General features: G+C 38.7%; 3 protein-coding genes and 1 long non-coding RNA gene across 4 annotated transcripts in view; 1 reads left to right on the top strand and 3 right to left on the bottom strand.

Annotated features, from left to right (window-relative positions):
- The window catches only part of LOC103506099 (translation initiation factor IF-2), a 7,121-nt gene extending 2,784 nt beyond the window's left edge, over positions 1–4,337 (top strand). The window contains exons 3-5 of the mRNA XM_026821231.1: positions 985–1,084; positions 3,361–3,488; positions 3,741–4,337. Coding sequence (XP_026677032.1) covers positions 985–1,084; positions 3,361–3,488; positions 3,741–4,337 — 825 coding nt within the window. The remainder of the gene's footprint in view (positions 1–984; positions 1,085–3,360; positions 3,489–3,740) is intronic.
- Positions 1,414–2,807, bottom strand: LOC103506088. Its single transcript, XR_541204.2, has 3 exons — positions 2,671–2,807; positions 1,817–1,941; positions 1,414–1,429 (listed from the first exon to the last, which is right to left on the bottom strand). It is a non-coding gene; the product is annotated as an uncharacterized LOC103506088 (long non-coding RNA).
- A 170-nt stretch (positions 4,338–4,507) lies between the features above and the next one.
- Positions 4,508–7,831, bottom strand: LOC103506100 (cingulin-like). Its single transcript, XM_008470480.3, has 2 exons — positions 6,776–7,831; positions 4,508–4,820 (listed from the first exon to the last, which is right to left on the bottom strand). Exons 1-2 carry the CDS (start codon positions 7,620–7,622, stop codon positions 4,591–4,593), a joined length of 1,077 nt encoding a protein of 358 aa, XP_008468702.2. The 5' UTR covers positions 7,623–7,831; the 3' UTR covers positions 4,508–4,590.
- A 1,465-nt stretch (positions 7,832–9,296) lies between these two features.
- Positions 9,297–13,882, bottom strand: LOC113466114 (early growth response protein 1-like). The gene is made up of 2 exons (XM_026821232.1): positions 13,550–13,882; positions 9,297–9,544 (listed from the first exon to the last, which is right to left on the bottom strand). Exons 1-2 carry the CDS (start codon positions 13,830–13,832, stop codon positions 9,297–9,299), a joined length of 531 nt encoding a protein of 176 aa, XP_026677033.1. The 5' UTR covers positions 13,833–13,882.
- Positions 13,883–22,036: the final 8,154 nt, after the last annotated feature.

The raw sequence follows: 22,036 nt of genomic DNA on the forward strand, positions 1-22,036 counted from the left end.
GCCCTAAGAGCATGAGTCTCAGCTCTTGGTCACGGTGATTTACCCTCATGGAAATTGGCTAGAGAAACTTGGAATCCTTTGAATTTCCAAACGAAATATGAATTCAATTTTCAAAAATAACAAAATCTTGATTCTCAAAGAAACTGGCTAAACTTTGATGAATTCAGAAACCAATTTACTGAACTTTTTGATATTAAACACTGTAGATAACTAGAGTTTTCTAGTACACATAAATGTGAAAAATCTGAATAAAATCGAATACACTGATTTCTCAGTTACAGAAGCATTGAATCCCTAACAAATTCAGGGTTTTCATGGAAAGAGCTTCCTAGATGACTATAATGAAACTCAATCTAAAGGAGGAAATATCTGGGAACAAACTCCTTTGAATATGATCGAAATTATACCTTTAATATCTTGAAATTTGTCCGCAAGCTCAATCCTAACTTTGGAAAGAATTTAGTGAAAGAATTTTCCACTGAAGCAAACAAAATCACAAAACAGATGAACTCTACCAGTTACAAGATACGACTATGAAAAATATAGGACAATAACGAATTAACCCTAAATAGTTTCATAATTACAGAGATCTGAGTTCAGAAAGAACTTCGAAATAAGAAAAAATATCCAATATATCTTCAAGGATTCTTAAGGAAATATCCTAAGTTCCCGATGTAGAGTTTACAAAGAGATTGGAAGATTCTTTGACCGAGACATCAAGAGGCATTCTTGAACAGGTCACTTTTTGGATGGGTTTCTCGGTGGATTGATAAGTGATCTTCACGAACTAGCTCCGCACATAGACCCCTGGAAGAAGAAAATTGGATTTGGGTGAGTTATCAAAGCAAACAATGAGAAAGGAAAGCTCCCTTTTGTGTTTAACTACCCTATAATAACAATGGAGCTCATTCTGTGAAAATCCTTTTGTACCAATTTTCGCATTGACCGATAACTTCTGAACAACGTACCTCTTATTTGTGTTAGGCACAAATAGAGCAAATCCACTATTGCTTCGGAAAGCTTATTGAAATTTTCACCATTGCTCTGGGAGGCTCATCCCTATCATCACATCTGTATTCTGTTTGTAGGTCAAAGTATCATTGTCAAGTAGTACTTGTGCTTCCTAAGAAAACAGCCAGACCCAACAGTTGTTTATTATGTTGTTAATAAAAATATATAAGATTTCTTTCTTCTTACTTCATTTACTGTAAACAGAGCCAAAAACTTCCTGACATCGTGGTGCTTGTACACTCTGTATTGAGAACAACACTTCAGCCCCAGTTGGGGTCTCTACAAGTGCAGAGCATACTTGGTTGTCTCGTATGCCACCAAAAACTCCAGTTTTCGCGCAAGTCAAAGAGGAGAACTACTTTTGGACACACAAAAGATTTCAATGAAAACAGCATACCATCAACATAAGCTTTCCTTCCTGTGAAAAAAAACAAAATAAAAGTACCTAAATTAAAAAAAAAAAACATTAAAAAAAAAAAAAAAAAAAAAAACCTACCAATAATAATTACAAATTAAACACAACTTTCCAGTTTTCTTGCACTGGAAGGGCACCTAAAGCAGAAGCTGCATTGCCATATTGAATGGCTGGTCTGATTCTTTGTTGTCAGTTAAATTGTGCTCTCTTGCCTCCTGTTTTTTCATTCATTATTTTTCCAATTTCTCTTATCCATTCCTTTCTTTTCTTGCAACTCCCAGTGTCTCATTTGTCACAGAAATGATTCATGGCATTATCCCCTAGATCGAGAGCATAAATGAAAGAAAAACTAAGGAAAGATGATGAAAAGAATCTGTCAATGAGTCTTACCTCTTCACGTGGCATACCAGAATGTTTGAGCCGATTCCATTCCGCATAGTAGAGTAACGTACCAAAACTATCAAACAAATAGAAGTTGTACACTGTCATTGTCCAACTGTAGCATGGTACATGTGCTGAGAGGAAAGAAAATATAAGTAATAAATAGAATATCGGTAATTATGCAGAAGTCACATCCGTAGAAAAGAAAAGCTCCTTTTTGTATTTAACCTAACCCTATAATAACACTAATCACTGCTCTAATTGTGGAAACTCCTTCTTGCGTTTAAAAGGAAAGAAAATATAATAAATAGAATATCACTGGATGCTCCTTCAAGTATTAGGTGAGCATTTGATGTTGTTCTTACTGCAACTTATGAGTTACAAGAGGCATACTACAGGATGGGCTTGCTACAACACAGAAAACGTCTAATGTAGCAGTTGGTTCATTGCAGGTGGTGAAACACTCTCTTTTTCTTTTATTCCATGTTTTAATCCATTCCATCCATGAGGATAATCCAGTGTACCTACCTAGCTATCTTTTGAAGGACACTGAGGTTCATAAGAAATAAGAGAATCTGCCTAACAAAGAGATTTGAGACAAGAACCATGTTTGTGTTTGAATCCAGGCTATTCTTTTGAACCTCCCATTTAAAGTATTTCCAACGCAATTCAAAAACCACTACACTGTATTAAATGAAACAAAGTTCTTCATTTTTATCTAATCTCCTTTTAAAACTGAGATAGGGTATTTTGTCCTCGAAATTACCATTCACCAAAGTTTTGGCTCCATGAAGGAGGAGGCTGCTGCAGTGTAAAGTGTATTGATTAGTTTCGGACACAAGTCTGTCGACGGTATAACTTACCTCAAACGAAGATGAAAGTATGAAGCCTACAGCAAGATTTTAACCGGAAACAGATTCCAACAACACACATTGAACTTTGAAGCTTGGAAAGAACTTTCAATTCAAAGAAATAATCAAACTTTTATAAAAAATAAATTCGAAAAATACATTCGGTACTTTTTTATGAACGCCCGACAATAGTAAGTTGTGTATGCAATGTGCTAAGCAATCAATAAGATCTCGTTTTTTTTTGTGGATGTGTCAAAATTACATTTAGACCCGTAGCCGCATTACCTAGGTATTCTACAAATTTTAATTCTAACATGATATTTTTTGTTCTACCTACCTTCTAAAGAATATCAAACAATCTCATTTTTGAAAAATTCCTAATTCAATATTTGATCACAACTTTATGGTGGTTACTAGCTTCTTGAAGTTCTGTTGTAGGTACCTACCTACTTATGATTATTTTTATTTCCGAAATGCCTATCTACCTGAATAAGTACATAACTCAAAACGATTCCTTGATTCTCGATTCCTGTAGAATAAGATAAAAGAATAGATCAGTTGCGCTTACTTGGTTGATGTTTCAAAGTCATTGAGCAGGAAAAATGAGGACCAACGGAATTTTTCTTTTTCTTCTTCGACTTCTAGATACCGAGATAAATCGATTTAAAAAATACCGATAAATCGTGAACTTTGACGTCACAGCATACGCTGCCGTAGGCTATGACGTCGTGGCCGGCGTGAACCCTTCGGAAGAATTGAAAGAAAGGGTGGAAGAAGTCTGGCCTCTAGTACCAGAGGAGAAGATAAGGGCAGCCATCTTGCAGTGGAGGGCCAGGGTTCGGGCACTCGGGCAGTCATTGATGAGAAGGGGGGACCCATTGTGCACAGATTCAAATAAATACATATAAATAAGGTAAGAATTTCCAAAAAAAAACGTACTCTTTTTTCAGTTTCCTATTCCATAAAAAAACTATTCGAGATATTTCAATGACTTTCAGGATACATCCAAAATATTGTTCTGTTCTTTGGTTTAAAATTTCAAAATAATCCGTCAACTAGAAAAAAAGTTATTATAAAAGGAGTCAGACCAGGACGGTAACAGACGCGGCGCTTACAGTTACATTGACCCCAGCGGTCAGAGACGTACCATCACCTACACTGCTGGTAAGAACGGATTCCAAGCTAGTGGCGACGATATCCCAGTAGCTCCCCCAGCACCACCTGCACCAGCCCCAGTAGCGCCACAAGCACCAGCTGCACCACAAGCACCAGTAGCCCCCGCCGCTGGAAGACAATACAGCGTCCAGGATGATTCTGCTGAAGGTCAATACCATCCCATCTACGATGATGTTGAATACTGGGAGAGACAATCCAAATCTCGCCCCGCTGCCGCTGCTCCCGCCCCAGCTGCCCCACAATGGAGTGCCCCAACCCCCGCCCCAGCCCAATGGAACGCCCCAGCTCCACAGTCCTGGAGTGCCCCTGCTGCTCCAGCCCCAAGAGCCTGGAGTGAACCTGCTGCCCCAGCTCCAGCTGCCCCACAATGGCGTGCCCCAGCTCCAGCTGCCCCAGAGTGGAATGCTCCTGCCCCAGCTGCCCCACAATGGCGCTCCCCCGCCCCTGCCGCCCCACAGTGGAGTGCCCCAGCACCAGCTGTCCCACAATGGTTAGACAAATAAATAGGTGCATATTTTATTACCTATAATTTTCGCATTTCCTTCATAGGTAGGTACCTAATACTTGTAGTTATTGTGTTAGAAAGTATCAACTTAGATTAGAAAGGTTAGGTTTAGTATCTACCTTATTCGGTACTTTAGCTACCTACATAGAGTAATAAGTACGGTATAGATATTGTATAATAATTGTGGGAGTATAAATTTATTATCTCTTTTTTCAATATAATTGTTGTTTGGTATCAGTTACTCTGCTTGTTTAGTGGCGGTATGACTTATTGGAAGTTGGTCTTATCTCCCTTTCCTGAAACACCTCATATGTCGATGGCGAGTCTTCACACAGTAACTCCCTGATCTTATCTACCATCATCTGTCTGCATTCTCTGCATTCATCTCTACCCATGCTTTTCTGAGTATTGGTCTTTCTCTGGTTTTTGACTTCATTTCTGGATCCAGATCGGCGCATTGGTTTTGCCAGTTCATTGTTTGGTGATGGACATTCAGTCTCATTTTGTTTATTAATCGAATTAATTATCTCCTTTATATGATCATGCTTTCTCTGACGTATTTTGGTCATTTCTTTTTCAAAGTTTTGTGCCTTCCTCTGTAGAGCATTGCTAAGGTCTTTATAACATACTAGCTTGTCATGGAGCGCCTCACATCTCATCTGCTCTTTTTCCACACAGCGTTTCCATTGATTGCTTTGTGCATCTACTTCCATTATTTGTTTCCTCAAATTCTTAGCTGGTCGTTCCAATGTCTCTCGTACACACTCGATTTTCTTATAGCGTTGAAATGCTTCATCCAGCTCATTACATTTCTCTTCTAGTTCTGCTGATTTTTTGTTCAAACAGGCTTTCAGTTTGGTTAAGTTTGTCTTGAGATTCTGAATATTTGCCTCTGTTTCTCTGTTCCGATTACTGAGCTCTTCACCAGCATTATTCATCTCCTGACAAGTTCTCACCAAATCGTTCAGACATTTCTCATAGGACACAATCTTATCCTCGTACTTATTTATCTCTTTCTCCAGAGCATGATAGCAGTTGAGTAGACTATCATTCTTCTCACTCAGATGTCTGAGTTCAGCCTGGAACTTTTTGTACATGGCCTCTTTCTTCCTGATTTCATCTACATTAACTTTCTTATTTTGGCCGTGATGTCTCATTTCCTCCTTCAATAAGTACAGTTCGGATTCCAGTTCCTGTATATCCACCTGGAGAGGGGCTATTTCTGCTTTGAGAATGTTGATCTCATGTTCGATCACTCTGTTTTCACAAACAATTTCATTTCGGGCGTACACCATATCCCGAATATTCTTACATACGAAGTCTGCCATTGGAGATGTTGTTAATTCTGTTCTTAATGTATTGTCAAATTTTCTATGAGTTTTCTTCTGTTCTTGACAAATTGTCAAATTTTCTATTAGTTTCCCTTGTAGTTGAATTGGAATATGTGAGAATGTGTGATGTGTTTAGAAATTTTAGTTGTGTGCCTATGTAAAATTTAGAAGTGTTGAAAAAAGCTGTGAACACTTTCTGTTCAAAATGTAAAATGGCCACTAATATTGAATAGTGCCTAATACCTACATAGGTAATGCACCTAGGTCATTTGAATAAATTTAGCCACTGAACCAAAACTCAAATGGAGACTTTTTTTAAGAGGTTTGATAAATGAACTGTAACTGCTAAGGTCCTGTCGTCCCGAAAGCGGAGAAGGAAGACAAAATAGGAGAGAGCCAGCCGTTCTGAGAACGAACCGTATCCGTTCAGAATAAAATCCGCTCTGGGCGGAAATCGAACCCGCGGTCTAGTGATCATATAAATTAATGAGGGATGGACGGGTCATTGTTTCGCGTTGCATAATGAATATGTGTTCCAAGTATCGTAATAGATTTTGCCATAATAGTTATAGGTGTGTAGTTTAAACACGTAACTTACCCTTGCTTTAATTTATGATAGGTGATCCTAATAGACAAATGATTTTTAGTAGCTAACTCTGTACACACTTTTCTAAATTTCATTCACTTGAAGATTTATTTTTTTTCAATTTTCAGAAGGATGACTTGACTTCTTGAATCTCAATCCATTGTAATGTGTGTTTCAGGTTTTCTTACTCGCGATAGCAAGCTTGTCAGTGGCTCAGCAATATGTTAAGGACCCTAAGGAAGCCGCCATCTTATCTGAGAAGAGATACCTGAGCAACAATGGACAGTTCGGGTCTGCTTACACTCAGGAAGATGGTGTCCAGTTCACTGAGGAGTCAGACCAGGACGGTAACAGACGCGGCGCTTACAGTTACATTGACCCCAGCGGTCAGAGACGTACCATCACCTACACTGCTGGTAAGAACGGATTACAAGCTAGTGGCAAGTATATCCCATATCTTCCCCCCACACCACCTGCCCCAGCCCCAGTAGCGCCACTGTTTTGCCAGTTCATTGTTTGGTGATGGACATTCAGTCTCATTTTGTTTATTAATCGAATTAATTATCTCCTTTATATGATCATGCTTTCTCTGACGTATTTTGGTCATTTCTTTTTCAAAGTTTTGTGCCTTCCTCTGTAGAGCATTGCTAAGGTCTTTATAACATACTAGCTTGTCATGGAGCGCCTCACATCTCATCTGCTCTTTTTCCACACAGCGTTTCCATTGATTGCTTTGTGCATCTACTTCCATTATTTGTTTCCTCAAATTCTTAGCTGGTCGTTCCAATGTCTCTCGTACACACTCGATTTTCTTATAGCGTTGAAATGCTTCATCCAGCTCATTACATTTCTCTTCTAGTTCTGCTGATTTTTTGTTCAAACAGGCTTTCAGTTTGGTTAAGTTTGTCTTGAGATTCTGAATATTTGCCTCTGTTTCTCTGTTCCGATTACTGAGCTCTTCACCAGCATTATTCATCTCCTGACAAGTTCTCACCAAATCGTTCAGACATTTCTCATAGGACACAATCTTATCCTCGTACTTATTTATCTCTTTCTCCAGAGCATGATAGCAGTTGAGTAGACTATCATTCTTCTCACTCAGATGTCTGAGTTCAGCCTGGAACTTTTTGTACATGGCCTCTTTCTTCCTGATTTCATCTACATTAACTTTCTTATTTTGGCCGTGATGTCTCATTTCCTCCTTCAATAAGTACAGTTCGGATTCCAGTTCCTGTATATCCACCTGGAGAGGGGCTATTTCTGCTTTGAGAATGTTGATCTCATGTTCGATCACTCTGTTTTCACAAACAATTTCATTTCGGGCGTACACCATATCCCGAATATTCTTACATACGAAGTCTGCCATTGGAGATGTTGTTAATTCTGTTCTTAATGTATTGTCAAATTTTCTATGAGTTTTCTTCTGTTCTTGACAAATTGTCAAATTTTCTATTAGTTTCCCTTGTAGTTGAATTGGAATATGTGAGAATGTGTGATGTGTTTAGAAATTTTAGTTGTGTGCCTATGTAAAATTTAGAAGTGTTGAAAAAAGCTGTGAACACTTTCTGTTCAAAATGTAAAATGGCCACTAATATTGAATAGTGCCTAATACCTACATAGGTAATGCACCTAGGTCATTTGAATAAATTTAGCCACTGAACCAAAACTCAAATGGAGACTTTTTTTAAGAGGTTTGATAAATGAACTGTAACTGCTAAGGTCCTGTCGTCCCGAAAGCGGAGAAGGAAGACAAAATAGGAGAGAGCCAGCCGTTCTGAGAACGAACCGTATCCGTTCAGAATAAAATCCGCTCTGGGCGGAAATCGAACCCGCGGTCTAGTGCTTACAAGGCAGACGCGCTACCCTCCAAGCTAACTAGGCTGGCTATGAGACATTTTTACAAAATATGAAGTTCAAGTTAGATCAATTTCAACTGGTGGAGTCTCAAATGTCTCAACTCTCCAATTTTGGTGTTAATGTGAACTACTAAAGGGACTAATTTTACGGTCTAAACTATAGGTGCCTATTGACTAAAATTATTTCAAATACCTAACTACCTACCTAATTTACGAACCTAAAATAAATATCAGAAATCAGAACACCAAACGTTTATATTAAGGTTAACCTATTATATCAGGTAGGTACCTATACCTACCTACCTAATTATATGTACATATAATTATTGCAACTTTCTTCCTCTTTTTCGTGTCTTTCAAGAAGTTTAATTTTCACCCCTCCTCCTTCTTCTCCTCCTCCTCCTCTTTCTTCTTCTTCTTCCTCTTATTCGTCTTCCCCTGCTTCTTCTTCTTCTCCTCTTCCTCTGCCAGCCTAGTTAGCTTAGTTGGTAGTGTGTCTGCCTTGTAAGCGCTAGGCCGCGGGTTCGATTCCCGCCCGGGGCGGATTTTATTCCATAGTTATATCGGAGGTGCGCTATCTACATTTTATTCGTTCCCTCATTCTGTAAGCACGACGCCGCAGGCACTTAGATATTAGGTGCTTGATGAAAGTTTTCGTGGAGTGAGGAGTTGAGGTCCCATCGATTTTGTAATGATTAAAGTACTCCGTATGGTCAAGGTTCAGGAATTAGATGGTGGCGTTCAAAGAAAACATTTGGAAATTACAAAGACGTGTACTCAAGTCCTTGGAATTTGGAAGGGTGGGGGTTTCAATCCAAAGATCTCGTGCGATGAAAGGGTCGAAAAAAAAAATCCTCTTCCTCCTCCCCCTCCCCTTTTTTTACAAAGTGTAATTTTCACCCCTTCTTCTTCTTCTTCTTCTTCTTCCCTCAAAATTGTCTGCTGGTCGGGGCGAGAGGGTTGCAAAAACTTGGTCCGGGTGATCTGTTCGTGTAAAAGAACGCGAAGTGCCCACTTAACCCATCGGGTAAGTCAAGTTCATTAGTGCGAGGGCGGGTCTGCATTCGCTCTGGTCCAAGACCAACCGTGTCCCGCGAGGACCGCAAGGGGTGAAAGTGTTTCCGGGTGGACACACCCAGATCAGAAATTTGACCTTAACTTTGGTCTTGCACAGAGATCTAGATCTAGAGACCCGGAGAACCATTAGAATCAAGTTCAGGATCTTGAGTTCCTTGAGTGAAGTGTGAGCACGAGGGTGATTTATTCATGTGGTTCTGACGTTCTGATAGGAAATCAATCAAGTACCAATTATGTAAGTGGAAAATCCAGTGTTTTATCGCCTGTGGTTTATGGTTTTCTGACACTTTATGATAGATGCTGACATTGCTGACGGCGGCGCGGCGACAGGGGAATTCATGCAGAAAATTCGTAGCTGTAAAAATAGACCCATTGAAATTGAAAGTTAAATTTCTACATCTATATTTAAAAATAGATCAATTGGAAGTTAAAATTGTACCTCGAAAGGAATGTTAGAAGGATTTGGAAGACGGCCAAAGACCCCAAAGGAAAGGTCAGAGAAAGAATGCACTGCAGTTTTCGTACATAGTGGTATCTCGTATTTTCTTTGACAAACCAAAGAATTTTCCATAGTTATATCGGAGGTGCGCTATCTACATTTTATTCGTTCCCTCATTCTGTAAGCACGACGCCGCAGGCACTTAGATATTAGGTGCTTGATGAAAGTTTTCGTGGAGTGAGGAGTTGAGGTCCCATCGATTTTGTAATGATTAAAGTACTCCGTATGGTCAAGGTTCAGGAATTAGATGGTGGCGTTCAAAGAAAACATTTGGAAATTACAAAGACGTGTACTCAAGTCCTTGGAATTTGGAAGGGTGGGGGTTTCAATCCAAAGATCTCGTGCGATGAAAGGGTCTCTTAACATGTACCTCGCGGTCATCCAACATGTAACCCGAAGTTCCCGAGGGCGATAAAAGCTCCTACAACATAAATCGCGAAGACAGTCAAGGACAAGCAGACAAGTTCAAGTTTTTGTTATACATTTTATTTTTCTCCACGACTCGCGACTCGGAATCTCAACAATAGCGAAGTACGAGGTTCAAATCCTGCCCGCGGCTACGAAATATGCACGCGTCATGATCTTATGGGCGATCTACATACATTATTCATTAACAATGGCTTTCACAGACAAAGCTCTTGGGCTTGTGTTGCCTCTTTGTAATTGTTTGGCAAATATTTAGGTAGATGATTGTCGGGATGGGTTGCCTCTCGTGCTGGGAGATCATGTTCCCAATCTGTCTATACTCACCTATCCTCTGTTTACGTATAGGTATATTGGTTATATGTTATCTTTGGTTTATGCAGAAGTTTCGACAGAAAGACGCGAGATAGAAATGGATGGAAAGTAGATTTTTTTAGAGGTTTGATAGAGGGAACTGAAACTACTAAGGTCTTATCGTCCCGAAAGCGAAGAGAGAAGGAAGCCAGTAGGTATAGGAGAAGCCAGCCCTTCCAAGAAGGAACCTTATCCGCTCAAGATAAAATCCGCCCCGGGCGGGAATCGAAAATCTGGACTTCGGATTTAGAGGTTGGTGGTTCGAGTCCAAGATGATGGAATCAGCGATCTACAGCTCGTTTTATGCTCTGTCTAATAGCTGATTCAATTTTTTGCCATCCCAAGTGGTATCAATGGTACCAAATTACCAATCTAAAATGAAATGTTGCTCAGCAAGAATTACCTTAAGTTAAAGTCTAGTTAAAGCATATAACATCTGTTGAAGAAATATCAGCAGAAAAAGGCGTAGGAAAAATGGAAAACCTTGTGGCATTCTTCTTATCAAACACTTGCAGAAGTTCCAAGCAATTAGACACATGAATAAATATTATGTATAAAACAACCTACAAAGATGCATGATGCATAGGAGTACACCTGATTATTATTATTATTATATAACTCTTTATTAGAACTTTACAATATTTACAAAGAGGTACAAGAAACAAAATAACAAACTGATAAATTAACAAATGAAAAAGAAAATTGAATAAAGAAAGAAAAATAAAAAAAAAATATTGAAAAATTCTAACTCAGGGGCGGGATTAATGCCTAGGGCATTCTCTTCCATCCAACCCCTAATTCCTGATACGAGTGTATATTCCAGAATGGAAAGTTACTTAATAAGTTTTCTTTGTACTTAATAGATAAGGACATGTAGATGTACCTATGCTCTTGTACTCCTGTTTATTATTGACAAAGAGTTCATCTTCCCATCTTTAGACAAGTTTTCCTCCTTGTAAGAGCAGCCTGTAGAAGTTATTCATTACGAAGTGTTAACACTCCTATCCACTCATGCTTCGCCTGTCGGACAAACCTAAGTGTGTCAGACTCCCAGAACGTGTGTGGCGGAGAAACCTTCCGACCTGACAATCTGGTCCATTGTCTGAGTGATGGTCGCTCTTGAGGTGTGTCCACACATGGTCTACCGCCCGTCGATCGATGTCGACTGAACCGTCCACACTGAGCACACTGCCTGGGCAACATAGTTTTACATCGTCGATCGACGCCGACGGCCGGTCGACTATGTTTGGACACACCATTCCTGCACAAGAAAACGTAAAATTAAAACGAAAGTTTTCACATTTATAGTACCGTGTTCAGACTTTGACTCACAAATGCGAGCCAGACTCTTACTCGTAACATGTTAGTACTATAGATACCTATACAATGTGTAAATGACATAGAACATATAACATAGGTCTGACTTGATTACTGAAAACGAATCGTAAATCAATCACACGGCGAAATGCAGGACAGGAAAAACTAGTACCTAATGCTTTGTTTATAATTAACCGACTTCATATCAGCAGCCTGCTATCTCATAACTAGCGGCAAAAACGCATAACTAGCAGCAAAAGCGCAGGCTTTTAAATCTAGCCACTTTCCTATGAGACGGGATTGACTGATTTATATTCGAATCGCCTCGGAGGCGTCCATAAAAATCGCTCGAAACCGTAAAGTGGTCGACCTTGCCCGGTTTCCAACGTCTAGGAAATTCGATCCGATTTTTTTGTTCCTTCTCCGATATTCGTCCGGAGGGTAACACTGAGCTTGGAGAAGACGCGAGACAGAAATAGACTTTAAATAGATTGAAATAGATGTAGATTGAAAGTCGAATAAAGTCGAATGATTAAAAATAGATTAGGGTCGAAAGGTATATTGGGGTCGAGAAAATAGATTTAGATTGAAAGTCGAATAAATTCGAATGATTAAAATAGATTAGGGTCGAAAGGTATATTGGGGTCGAGAAGATTGGAACACATCACATGCCTTCAGGCACACTCCATTTGCCAACGGTCTAGGTTTACCTCGCCCTTGGGATCAATTTAATTTGAAGAAAATCTGAGAGTACAACTTTTACCTCACGTCACACAGAGTGTCGATGGAAATAGAATGGAAATGGAAAGTCATAGATGTTAGTTATAGATGAATGTCAAATGCTAGAGGTACGTCTATTAAGAATTAAAGGTGGGGCTTGGATCGGGATAATGTCACTCGGGACTCGAGTATACGTAGCTCCATCAGTGACGCAAGAATTGGTTCTGAAAGGGTTTTACCATCAATGAGAAATAGATCCTGCTGTAAGGGTATTAGTATAAGTCGTAAGTACTTTATTAGTACCTGATCAAAGTACGAGTATTAGCTACGTTACTGTTACGTTATTTTAAAATGGAAAACCTTGTGGCATTCTTCTTATCAAACACTTGCAGAAGTTCCAAGCAATTAGACACATGAATAAATATTATGTATAAAACAACCTACAAAGATGCATGATGCATAGGAGTACACCTGATTATTATTATTATTATATAACTCTTTATTAGAACTTTACAATATTTACAAAGAGGTACAAGAAACAAAATAACAAACTGATAAATTACACACACTATCAGGTATAGAACTGACGCTATTAGGTAAACTTGACACCTGATCAGATTTACCTGATAGGTAGTGAGTGGTTGCCCTAATATGAGGAGGATGGGTTCCGAACTTTAATTGTTAATAAATCTTTATTCCTCTTTTTGAAAATTGTCTAGGAACAAGAAATTCCACATGAAATGGTGAACCAGCGAAGTTGTTCCTTTGTTTATCCAGATTTCGGTGAAAGCGTTACACCTGAAGGAAATTTGCTTTTTCAATTTTGGGCTGTATGAGGCCTTTGGAGACTCCGTGTTCTCCGTAAGGTTCACGAGGTCTACAGTTCAGTGACCCACGAGTACACGTGGGCATAAAAGCAACATCTCGAAGTAAAGGGGCCTTTCAGCCCTATTCCGAAAGTATCTACCTGGGAATAATAAATTCAGATAATATTCATCTTGATAAATGGGACCCTATTGTTGCTCCAAGCTTACTGTCAACCCTTACTCACCTGTTGTTGTGCCGCACCACTTGTGCTGGGTTTGGTCTCCACCTTCCTGTTCCCATTATTGTTCTGATTCCCCGTGTTATTGCTAGTCGTTCCAGGCTTAGGTTCCCCAGTAGAGGAAGACGCAGGCGCTACGGTGATGCTGCGCTTGCCGAGGGGCGCTAAATTCGAGGGCGTGATATGTTTGAGCTTGTTCATGTGGATGACCAGTTTGTCACGTCGGGCGAACGCTTTCTTGCAGACCTCGCAGATGTAGGGCTTCTCCCCTGTGTGGATACGCATGTGAATCACCTGGAAAGAGAAATAGTTAGGTATTATGAACGACTTGGAGATAGCACAAGAGATACAGCCAAGGACCATCAACCTCAGGAACCATTCTACAACAACAACAACAATTTGGAGGAATTAATAAGATTGCCTTCCTCACTCAAAGGACATCCCTTACTATTCAATGGGGAACTCGGCAGCGGGACGACTTGGAGATAGCACAAGATATACAGCCAAGGACCATCAACCTCAGCAACCATTCTACAACAACAACAATTTGGAGGAATTAATAAGATTGCCTTCCTCACTCAAAGGACATCCCTTACTATTCAATGGGGAACTCGGCAGCGGTCATGAGAACCTTACCAGATTATTCTAAGTTATAAGAGACCTTGTACCTATGTAATCTAGTTTTATAAAGACATCCATCAGAATTAGAAGGGAATCTGTCTTAAGCAAAACTTCTTATGAACACCTGATTATGATACTTCATGCAATACTCTCCAGTAACAAACTCAACAATATTATTGAATTGACTCGATAGGCGTAACTTGTCAATTGAATCTACCGTTCTGATTATTATTATTATTATTATTATTATTATTATTATTATTATTATTATTATTATTATTATTATTTATATTATGTATATGGATTTGGAACTAGAAGTATATACAGATACATAGATACCTACCTATCATTACCTATTTCCTTGCATTCCTCAAATCCACGTACCCCAAAGCCGACTCAAATGACATTATCTTCTGAAGTCTGAGCGACATTCCAGTCTATTTACCTACCTCCTCGGCATGTAAATTTCCGAGTTGGCAGGCCTCCCTGAGAAAAACGTTTGTCGCACGAAACCTCGACCCCACGACCTAGGAATCCAACAGACCTCAAGCCTTGACCACTGACGCCTCTCATTAGTCTGGTTAATGTTAATCAAAAAGTTCAAATTCATAATGTGTTAATCACACATCACGGAAGAAAGTCGCCGTATAGTAGAAGTGGCCATTATGTCACCTCAAGCTGGACATCCAAGGATCAATTCCCGGCAGGGTTGAAATTTTTCGTTTTATTAGTGTTTGGGTTTCGGTTGTCACCACACCTCGTGAGAATCGTGAGGATACCTTAATTGTTGTCATTCTTTCTAAGGATCTTTCTACTTTTCTTTCTGCCTTCCTTTCTAAGAATCTTTCTGCCTTCCTTTCTAAGAATCTTTCTGCCTTCCTTTCTAAGAATCTTTCTGCGTTCCTTTCTAAGAATCTTTCTGCCTTCCTTTCTAAGAATCTTTCTGCCTGTCTTTCTAAGAATCTTACTGCCTTTCTTTCTAAGAATCTTTCTGCATTCCTTTCTAAGAATCTTTCTGCCTTCCTTTCTAAGAATCTTTCTGCCTTCCTTTCTAAGAATCTTTCTGCCTTCCTTTCTAAGAATCTTACTGCCTTTCTTCCTTCCTTCCTCCTCTTTCTCTCTTTCTTTCCTCCTTTCTTTTATCTTGGTTATCTCGAGCAAGTAGTGTGCGACGTCACGCCAGTGTTCACTCACTTAAGATGTTCAAATACCAGAGCAGTTGAGAGGTAAAAAAAGAAAAAAAAAACTGTATCACCTCGTGTATGCTTCATTACAGATCAGAATTTTGAGTTAGTGATCCAGTTGAATTTTAATAAGATCGCTGACCGTCATTTAATTGGATATTGCATCAGTGCACTTTGTATACAAGAGGGAGAAAAAAATAATCCCGACCTTCACACGCTCAGACCATCTGAAAGACCTCGGTCTGATGCTTTTGCCGCCACACAAGTTCCGACGCAGACTGTCTGACAGAGCAGTCTGTCAGACAGTCTGAGATTGAGTGGCTGACCGACCCAAGATAGACCCCCAAATATAATACCTAGACAGTGGTAGTCTAGGTAACAAGGTATTACGAGTACCTTTTACCTAGATTGGCACAGGTTTTTGGCAATGTCAATATTAGGACAGAGCAAGAATAACCTAAAAAAACATGGTCTACTTACTATTTTACCATGATGGTACATGAACTTGTTGCAATTTCTGTTGGAAATAAGTTGGCATAGATGCAAGAATGATGATCACACCATGAAGTCCTATGCCAGCCACTCAAGCTCAGACGAGACGGTCTGACAGACCTAATAGGTCGGAAGCGTTTACCGCCACACACGTTCGGACTGTCTGACAGACCTGTCAGAAGGTCTGGGTGGCCGCCATTACCTACAATTTTTTCTTCTGACTCGATTATTTCATGGGATTTGAACTGCAGTCCTCTCGCCGGCTCTCGGTTATAATAATAGTGCTTATTTATAATACTGCTCGCATAGGACTGAAGCAGTCCTCTCGCCGGCTCTCCGTTATGAATCTAATAGGTCCCAAACCCCATCATCCAATTAATTTCATGTATTTGCTGAAAGCATGTCCGAGTATCTCTATAGGTATCTACTAAATTTTATCGAAATTGATTAAATCAAGAAGTTGTCGTGGAACAAACAAACAAAATTAAAGGCAAAATATTCAAAAACTTGGACTTTACTTCGCTCAGTTAAGAAGGTGTGTAAATGTGACCATTTGCTCGTATAGTTAACAGATAAATACTTATGGCTTATTGATAGCTAATTAATAGATCTATTGATTACACAGGTATTAGGTGTATACATATTATTAAATATTATCTACATAAATGTCGAGAGATTACATAAATGTAAATCATTTGACATTAATTGTATTAGACTGGGCGCCTATTGACGTTCGCGGGGGTGGAAAAATCAAGGGAGAAACGATAGAAAACTGGAAATTTGTGATGAAATAGGTAATTAGAGTAGAAATCATTTATTGATACAGTAATAAATAGTACAGTCAACAGGGGTATTTAGATATACATAAATTATTAGTACAGTCAACAGGGGTATTTCGTTATACATAAATTATTAGTACAGTCAGTAGGGGTGTTTCGAGATACATAAATGTAAAATAATAAATGAAGTAAAGTTGTGTTTTCCTATCGGAATTTCTCCTCTTCTGAAGCTCGTTTCAGTTGTTTTAGCGCCTATATAGCGCCTGTACAAAACCATAGGAAATCCAAGATGGCGGAATAAGTTCCGTTTCCGAAGGAAAATACAACTCAAGTATACCAAAACCAAAAGACTTGTGAAAAAGGTACCAGAGTTAGATCCAATGATCCATTTTCGAGATGCAACCTTTCTGCCTGTCGCGGTTTCAATGCAAAATCCTCGAGAAATGGGAGTCGGTAATTTAATTTGAACAGCAAAATATAGGATCTGTGGATTTGAAAAACTCGATGTTTATTTCATTTAAAAATCTCATTTTATTATTAAGACTTTATTACTTTAAATATTATTGAACTAAAATGTGAATAACCAGATCACCTTGATATTGAACCTGAACATACTGGGTGTCTTATAAGAAACAATAAGATTCCAGAGGAAGATTTTTCTTTATTATAGGCATTATAGGTAAGGACTGTAGAAAAAAATCTTATAAGAAAGAAAATGTTCGTTGATTCGGGAGCGGTAAAGAAAAAACAGACCTTATAGGTATGTCATCTAGTTTTATAAAGACATTCATCAGAATTAGAAGGGAATCTGTCTTAAGTACCTAAAACTCGATTAGGTAGTTATAGGTAGTTAGGTACCTCTCCCAAGCAAAACCTCTTATGAACACCTGATTATGATACTTCATGCCATACTCTCCAGTAACAAACTCAACAATATTATTGAATTGACTCGACAGGCGTAACTTGTCAATTGAATCTAACGTTCTGATTATTTCTTTTCTTTTTTTTTTAAGAGGTTTGACAGAGGGAACTGTAACTGCTATGGTTTTCTCGTCCCGAAATCGAAGAGAGAAGGAAGACAGGATAGGAGAAAGCCAGCCGTTCCGAGAACGAACATTATCCCATCAGGATAAAAAAAGAAAAAATAATAGTCTTAAGAACAAAATATTTATTGATTCTGTTCTTGAACATTGCAAATGTCTGAGGTCGAAGAAAAACCCTGAAAGGAAAAGGACCTAGAGGCACTGGCGTGCATTTAGGGGCCCCGCAGGAACCTCTAAAGGGGTGGGGCCCTATCTATCTATAATTTTGGAGCATCCCCCCCTATCTCCCTTCCTATCAGTCCAAATATAGTGAAAGATTAAATCACCCCCCCCCAGGGTGACAACTTGCAGGGGGGGGGCGGCTCGAAAAAAGTTATTACGTAGGTATTAACTACTCTTTTAAATATTCAAAATTTTCCAAAGACCTGTTTTCAAGGGAGAAAAAAAAACTAATTTTTATCCTCAAATATCGATAGTAATATAAGTAATTACCTATCTCACACAGGAGATTGAAAACGTTGTGCGTACGATTTTTCAATTAAAAGAAGGTAGAAGGTTGAAAGAGAAGGTTTAGAAATGATCTTTATTCAAGGAACAAAGATCGTTTTTTAGGTTGTGACAAATATTATCTAATAACATAAATAAAACAAATGGTTACCAAAAGTAAGTACAATTATTTACGGGGGACAACACACTGTACCTATAAACAAAATCAAATCATGGTATCTTTGCGGTAAAGCAGAGAGCTTTCTCACAACTTTGTGGGTATCACAGTATTACAAGTCTTTCATTTACTCAATCATCATATTTATTATCGCTCGTCTCTTCGACTTGTAATGCCGGCACTGGTCGCTACTCGATTAAAGTATCTACTCAATTGTCCTCACGAGGCTGAGTGCACCCCGAACTCCAAGCACAGAGCCGAAAAAAATCTCGCCACCGCCGGGAATCGAACCCGGACCTCCTGCGTGCAAGCCTAGCGTGATGCAAGCAAAGAGTGATACCCACTCGGCCACGGAGGTTGCCTGTATAAACGAAATTGTAAGAACTAAAACATTTAACCCTAAAGAAAGTCGGTCTCAGTGCCTGCACAGAATATAGTGAACCAGAAATAACTACCACGAACAAAGAGTTGTAAAAAAAAAAAAAAAATCGAATGGTACAAAAATAAAAGTATAAATTTATGAACCTAAACAGCTAGAGTATAAAAATTTGAACTGTAAGGTTTTTGTACTTGAGTTCGAATATCAGATATCTTGATAGGGGAAGTACCTAAATCGGCCGAAAATTCATGCAACCAAAAACAAAAGCTCTAAGAATCATGCATGTTTTTTCAGAGGTTTGATAGAAGGAACAGGGGTCTTATCATTCCAGAATCTAAGAGAGAATGAGGACAGGAAAGGAGAAAGTCAGCCGTTCCGAGAACGAACCTTATCTATTTAGGATAAAGTTCGTCCCGGACCGGAATCAAACCTGCGAACTAGCGCTTACAAGGCAGTCCAAGCGAACCAGACTTCAGACAAAATTCAGTGGATATTAGCATAATTATTCTTATATGTAAAGCGCAGGTTTTATTTTGGTGCCATTTACTCATTATCAATATCTAAAGGCTAGGCCTTGTCTGTGAAGCCACTCATTTCTGTTGTTCGCCCCACTCTTCAATTCACTGAATGATGTACATCTCATGGACTCCTGCATGTCTTTGAAGTATTGTTTCCTTGGTCGTCCTCTTGTCTTCTTTCCTTGGATTTTGCCTTCAAATATATTTGTTATATAGTTGTTGTGCCGGATTATGTGGCCTATGAGTTTGATTTTTGATTGCCATTTACTATTGCTCATATATCAAAGCTCGACCCTCGGATTTTGAACTACCTACTTATGTTTTTCTATTAAAAAACAACAAATAAATATCCCATTGTGCTTGAAACCAGACATGACCAAATTCAATTTGATTCTATTTTGTGTAGACAAGAATTTTATTCCCCTGACAAAACTGCCACTTGACGAAGATTAACGTGGGTAGTTTTGAATAGTTGATAGCGTAACTAGAATATATTTAAAGACAATGAATATAGAATAAGAACTTGGAATCCGGAAAGACAACTTACATAGATCATATTGAGATTTATACATATATGTACCTACAATTTTATTTATATAGATAACAACTGAATAAATTGGTCATTTGGTGAGGTCTAATACGAGATTATGAATCATGTTAGTAGGATTGACTAGAATCAACAAGAGCACATTTTTGGGCAGTCCGTCAGTAAATTTTATTGATTGTTTCCGCCTCCAAAATTGTTAGTTTTACTCAAAAACCCTCCCGCTTGACCTCCTTGAGTCTACTCACCCAGTGGATTGTCCAACAGATGCTGCCCATTGCTGCTCAGGACTTGGGGTACTTTGAGCGTAGGAATATAAGAGCACATACATACACCTACAATAATTAGGATATGGGAAAAGATACCAAGGGTTATATCATGTATTATACGGATTATAGCAATGGTTATACAAAGACTTTGGGCAGTCCGTCAATAAATTTTGTTGATTGTTTCCGTCTCCAAAATTGTTAGTTTTACCCTCCCGCTTGACCTCTCCTTGAGTCTACTCACCCAGTGGATTGTCCAACAGATGCTGCCCATTGCTGCTCAGGACTTGGGGTACTTTGAGCGTAGGAATATAATGCGAGAGACCCTTATTCATATGCTGCTGATGCTGCAGGTGAGCCATATGTTGCTGCATACCCAAATAAGTGACCTTGTCCATGGGGAAGATCTGAAATGAAACAGGCTGGTGAACTATCACGGGAGCGAGCTCGACGAAACAGTGAAACAACATGGCTAGGTGTTTCTAAGTTTCTATACTAGTAAACTTTCTGTGAGTTTCTACATAGGATGGGTAAGATTTGTTAGAATTGCACAATAAACTTGGTGAAAATGTTGAAGAACTGCTATGCAAAACACACTAGAAACGATCTAACCCTAACTGAGTAGGTAGGTAGGTATGAGTTTCTACATAGGATGGGTAAGATTTGTTCGAATTGATGCACAATAAACTTGGTGAAAATGTTGAAGAACTGCTATGCAAAACACACTAGAAACGATCTAACCCTAACTGAGTAGGTAGGTAGGTAATCACAAAATAGGTAAGGAAAGTAAAAAAACTGCCCATTATCTGGAACATAATATGAGTCATCAAACTCTCAGTTTTAAATGAACAGATTAAAGAGATTAAACCATCTAAAAAGAAATCAAATAATTGACTGTAAACTCCGAGGGTTTAAGAAAATATCTGAACCACTCGACATCTCGACAACGAATACAATACTAGAAATGGGCAAAAAAAAATTCCAGCTCTATCGACTAGCAATTTGCAAAACCAGTTAGATCTGAATAATTCTGAAAAATGCCAGTACCTAAAATAAAATAGCTAAAATGCTCACAACAACTCAACGTTATAATTATAATGAACCTAAACTATAGCTATAGCTTAAACTAATAAAACAAAGGCCAAAACATCAGCAAAGGCCATTCAATTCCACAACATGCAAACCTTTACCTGTAGTGGCAACTTTCACTGGAAACTCATAACGTAGAAATGTTATTGAACTTTTGTCCCTGAATTTGTACTTTCACTTTCAACTTTTCAAGATCACGGGAAGTTTACGTCAGCTGAGGAGTTACTTCCTGTTTGAGGAGTTTTTCACCAGGAAGTTGCAAAAAATTCTTGAATATTTGAATTGTATTTTTCTCTAAATTTTAGCACAGTTTTTGACTAGAAGACTACTTTCACTTTCAACTTTTCAAGATCACGGGAAGTTTACGTCAGCTGAGGAGTTACTTCCTGTTTGGGGAGTTTTTCACCAGGAAGTTGCAAAAAATTCTTGAATATTTGGATTGTATTTTTCTCTAAATTTTAGCACAGTTTTTGACTAGAAGAGTCTAGGTACTTATACAATACATAGGAGTAGATATTATGTTACACATAGGTAATATCCACATGCGGATTCAATTCATAAATTTAATTTGATTATCTCGATATCTCCTGACTCAGTAACTCAGTAGCAAAATAGACACGTGCCGTAATGATAGGTACCTATGTACATATTTATGAGATCCATCTAATAGGAGGTAGGTATATTGTATATTTATGATAATGTACCTACAAACTCGTAAATATTCATAGCAGGTACATTACTACATTATACTTACTTATTTACTTAGGGCCGTAAAGGAGTGTTGGTAGAGTAGGTAAAACATAGGAAAAATGGGTATTATGTTGTTAATAAATACATAGGTACAAACTCATGTGGGTGTTTGGGTGATAGCCAAACACCCACATGAGCACAACTTTTTGTGGATATCACA

Source organism: Diaphorina citri, unplaced genomic scaffold, assembly GCF_000475195.1.
Source record: "Diaphorina citri unplaced genomic scaffold, Diaci psyllid genome assembly version 1.1 scaffold214, whole genome shotgun sequence".
Classification (NCBI taxonomy): domain Eukaryota; kingdom Metazoa; phylum Arthropoda; class Insecta; order Hemiptera; family Psyllidae; genus Diaphorina; species Diaphorina citri.